Below are 4,179 nucleotides of genomic sequence, written 5' to 3'. Positions count from 1 at the left end.
AAAGCGTATGGCATTAAAATATTTGGATAGAAAACATTATCAGAGAAAACATATAATAAGAGTTCAACAAAAAATGCGAAAACATTATCAGAGATAACATATAATAAGAGTTGAACTCCAGGCACCAATTAATTGGGGCGAACATATCTTGTTGTTCTTCTCGTTTTTCTATTGATTTTACATTTTGCAATTTACGTTTTTGCTGCTCAACAAACCTAAGATTAGAGAATAATAAAAGATAGTGAAATTTAACTAATCGATATTACACTTCAACATTGACCACATAAAGTTCGATAGAGCAAAATGTGAAAACAGAAAACAGCGAAAAGATTTCGAAGCAATCTACAGGTTCTGTATTCTGACTAGAGAATAATAAAAGATAGAGCATTTGACTAATTGATTTTAGGCTTCAACATTGGCAACTTGAAGTTTCCCAGATGAGGCGTGCACCTAACAAACCAAGTGACCAGAGAAGGTGCAGCAGAAAAGGCTATACACAAGCCCCACTGGCCAAATCCTAGCCTGGCTGTCCCTGAAAACCCATTCAAAAGTTCCACCATTATTAACTGAATGGAAATAATTAGTCCGACGATGCTCAAGAGAAGTTTTTTCTCTTGTATCTCCTCAAAAATGTTCTTCTCCAAAAGCCTGGGATTGAACATGTTGAAGGCTTGACAGAGAATGTATGTACTAAGGACCAAAGAATCCTTTTCCTTATCATTTACATTAAATAATGATTTGCCTTTGAAATGTATAACCAGAAAGATAGCTATCTGATATAAAGTTTGAGCCCCAATTTTTTTACCCATTTGGGCTGTGATAAGTGGCTCTTTCAAGTTTCTTGGTGGCCTCCGCATAATATCTTGAGATGGCTTCTCCATATTGAGTGCAAGAACTGCTAAAGTGCCTGCAATCAGTTTCATCCACAAAAGTTGAAACACCGGAAATGGAATTTTTCCTGTTGAAACAGCTACCACAGCATTCAAACCAGGGGGTTCGCTAGATGAAACAGCCATCACAAAGTCAATTACCAGAGCAACAAAACTCGCAATGAGCAAAAACTGAGTATAAATCTGGACACTGTCGTATATTCCCCTACCCCATGTCAATATATCAATGATGAAACCAAAATCTTGGCATGACATGACAATGGCAGAGCATGCTTTGACAATTTCTGCGCCTTGGGTTCCAAAACAAAGTCCTACATTTGCTTCTTTAAGGGCATGTGCATCTCCAATGCCTCGTCCAATGAATGCAACCACATGGCCTTTCTGCTTCAAAGATTGGACCATAAGTAACTTGTCATCAGGAGTGGCCCTTGCCAGCACACAGATATTTTCAATTTTCGCCATTCGCTCTTCTGAGCTAAACTTCCGGAATTCCTCACCATCTATCACTTCACCAGGCTGGTAATCAGGCTCAATTATTCCACACTTAGTGGCCATGATTGTGGCAGTTACTTTGTTATCTCCGGTGATCAATTTGACGTTGATTCCAGCTCTACGGCAATCTTCAACTGTTCCCCTTGTTCCACTTCGACGCGAATTTGTCAATCCGACAAGGCTTAATAGAATCAGCTGCTGTCGAGAGAAGGTGAAATAATCTCTTATTGATGTTTTCCTGTGTGCGAAAGCTATACATCTGAAGCCATTTTCTGCCATGCCTGCAAGAATTTGCTCGAATAAAGCTTTGGAACTTTTGTTCATCACTTTTACATTTCCAGTACTCTCATAATAATGAGAACACATTGGAATTATCACTTCTGGAGCTCCCTTTCTATGTACGTGAATCGTATTGTCGCCATTTTTACTGATCAAAACCCCGCTTTGCCTATTCTTCGAATTGAATGGGTTGATTTCAAGAATAGTGCAGCTTTTCTTCAGACTTTCCACATCCATCCCTAACTGCTTAACAGCCCACTCAAAAATTGTCTTCTCAGTTGAATTTATAAGAGATGATGATGAAGACCTTGAAGGGGGAGTAGTGTTTAAACCAATTCCTTGGTGCAGTAATTCAAGCACACTTGGAGCAATCAAATTATGCTGAACTTCTTCAATGGAGTTGAGACCTTGCCAGAACTTGGTCACCTACAGACAAGACAAATGAATCTTTTATTGCCATTGACATCAATCACATAAGGAGCCTGTTCAACGTATGTACTATTGAAACTCTGACTTTGGAATCTGTATACTGAACCTGCCATTAACACTTTCCCTTCAGTATTTACATTTTACCTAATCTTCTTTAGCAATTTTCATTTTTAATCTCCTGTTATGCCTATAGGACGGTATTATCGATTCACAAAAAACTTTGCAAAAGTTGTTAATTGACCATGAAGAACAGATAAGTGCACTGAGAGAGGAAAAGTAGTACCTCCATGGAATCCATAGTTAAGGTTCCAGTTTTATTCATGCAGACAGTGGTGACAGATGCAACTTTATGGCAGATTAAAGGTTCTCTCACAAGAATTTGAATCTTCATCAGTCTCTTCATTGAATAAGCAAGACACGTTCTGACAGCCGAATCCAAACCTTCTGGAGTAGATGTCAAAGCAATCATTGTTGGAGTAGCCAGAATCCCAACAATGACAGCAAGAACATCGCCAATTCTTGTTTCTCCACCAAAAGACACTCTTTTTCCGTTATCATCATGTAGTTTTCCTGTCAAGAAACGTACCAAAAATACCATAAATGTCATCAGAGCAACTGTCTTACCAGATTTGCCTACCATAGAGGTGATTCTTTTGAGCTCGTCAATTAAAGACCCCCTCAAAGAAATTCCATGGTGCTTTACGTTCTTGCCAACTGCTGTCACTAGCATTCTGGCATAACCATCCACAACTGTACTGCCAAAGATCAAGAACGGATTCTCGTGTGCGTCCACTTCGATTCGATCAATTTGCCCATCTGTCTTCGTCATCTCTGTATTCAGTGAACAGCCATCTATGAACAATCCATCGGCAGGAACTTGATCACCAGGCTTTAGAAAAACTATGTCTCCGACAAGAACACGACATATTGGAATTCGCTGCCATTTACTGCTTCTCACAACATCAGTTTCAGGAATATAGCTGCTGATAGCTGAAAATTCAAGGCATTGAGTGATTGGCCAGAATTTTCCGCTGGAGGAAACAATTACCACTACAAGAATAGCAAGTATTTTTGTCAATCCTTCTTGCCATCCTTGTCGTAGGCCATGTTTTTGAATGCCAAAACATAGAGAAAGCACAGCACAGATAAACAAAACAGCTATCATGGAATCTCTAATTGCTTCCAACATGAAATGGCAAAATATTTTTCGCAGATTATACTCAGGAAGAAGATTAGAGCCGAAGGCTTTTCTTCTGCTGTCAATGTCAGTTCGATCACCCCTGACGCCATTCTCCATATCTGTTTCCAGGGCTAACATCACGCCTTCTATACCTCCATGCTCTCGAAGCCATTTTTTATCTTGTGTTCTTACAAGCTTAGTTATGTGTGCAGGATCAAACGAGGAGAAACGTGATGTCTCAATATCGACCATTGTAGTTGAATTTACTGCCTCGCCGGAGTCTCTGTCGGATGCCTGAAAACTACTACTGCTTGGCATGGTTGTCATGTCAAGATGATTCAACTAGACGACCTAAATCAAAAAGTGGAATAAGATAGAATATCAGAAATATAGGCAGCCGGGTGGTTTAAGGGTGATTATATATACAAGAGTCCAATGACAGTACTGTTTAAGAAAAAAAATTCTATGGATAATCTTGGCTATATCTCAAGTTTTCATACAAGGAGATTACTTATCACGAATCATTTAATAGAAATTAAAAAGTTAAGCGCATATCAGGCCTTCTAGGAATCTTACTCGCATACAATGCTACGCCCTTGCTTGAGCCCATACTTTTACACTCTTTCCCATAATTTTCTCTACGGTACTTATTTTCAGCCGTACATTCTTCATTAAAATAATATCACACGCAAATAAAAAAATTTTCCTTCTTTTTCAACCACATATTTTCTATCATTCACTATTCCATGATACATTACTTTAAATTAATGGTTCAAACGAGGCCTACATTTACATAAATTAAAGCTTCCTTTTAACAAGTCAAACTTTCTAGAAAAGATGAAACAACAAATACAAGGAACTTTCTTTTTCTTCGTTTTCTAATTTCTAACTACCAAGAACAATTATGAG

The 4,179-nt window shown here is 38.5% G+C and overlaps 1 protein-coding gene across 1 annotated transcript; it reads right to left on the bottom strand.

Annotated features, from left to right (window-relative positions):
* Positions 1-377: 377 nt before the first annotated feature.
* LOC111369008 (calcium-transporting ATPase 12, plasma membrane-type-like) lies at positions 378-3,588 on the bottom strand. The gene is made up of 2 exons (XM_022990498.1): positions 2,374-3,588; positions 378-2,087 (listed from the first exon to the last, which is right to left on the bottom strand). Exons 1-2 carry the CDS (start codon positions 3,586-3,588, stop codon positions 393-395), a joined length of 2,910 nt encoding a protein of 969 aa, XP_022846266.1. The 3' UTR covers positions 378-392.
* Between the last annotated feature and the right edge of the window lie 591 nt (positions 3,589-4,179).

This window comes from Olea europaea, chromosome 20 (assembly GCF_002742605.1).
Source record: "Olea europaea var. sylvestris chromosome 20, O_europaea_v1, whole genome shotgun sequence".
In the NCBI taxonomy this organism is placed as follows: Eukaryota; Viridiplantae; Streptophyta; class Magnoliopsida; order Lamiales; family Oleaceae; genus Olea; species Olea europaea.
This window is presented reverse-complemented; position numbering and strand designations above follow the sequence as displayed.

Coding starts and splice junctions, on each gene's coding strand:
- LOC111369008 (XM_022990498.1), bottom strand. CDS start 3,588: ATGCCAAGCAGTAGTAGTTTTCAGGCATCCGACAGAGACTCCGGCGAG. Junction 2,088..2,373: donor TAACTATGGATTCCATGGAG/GTACTACTTTTC, acceptor TCTTGTCTGTAG/GTGACCAAGTTCTGGCAAGG.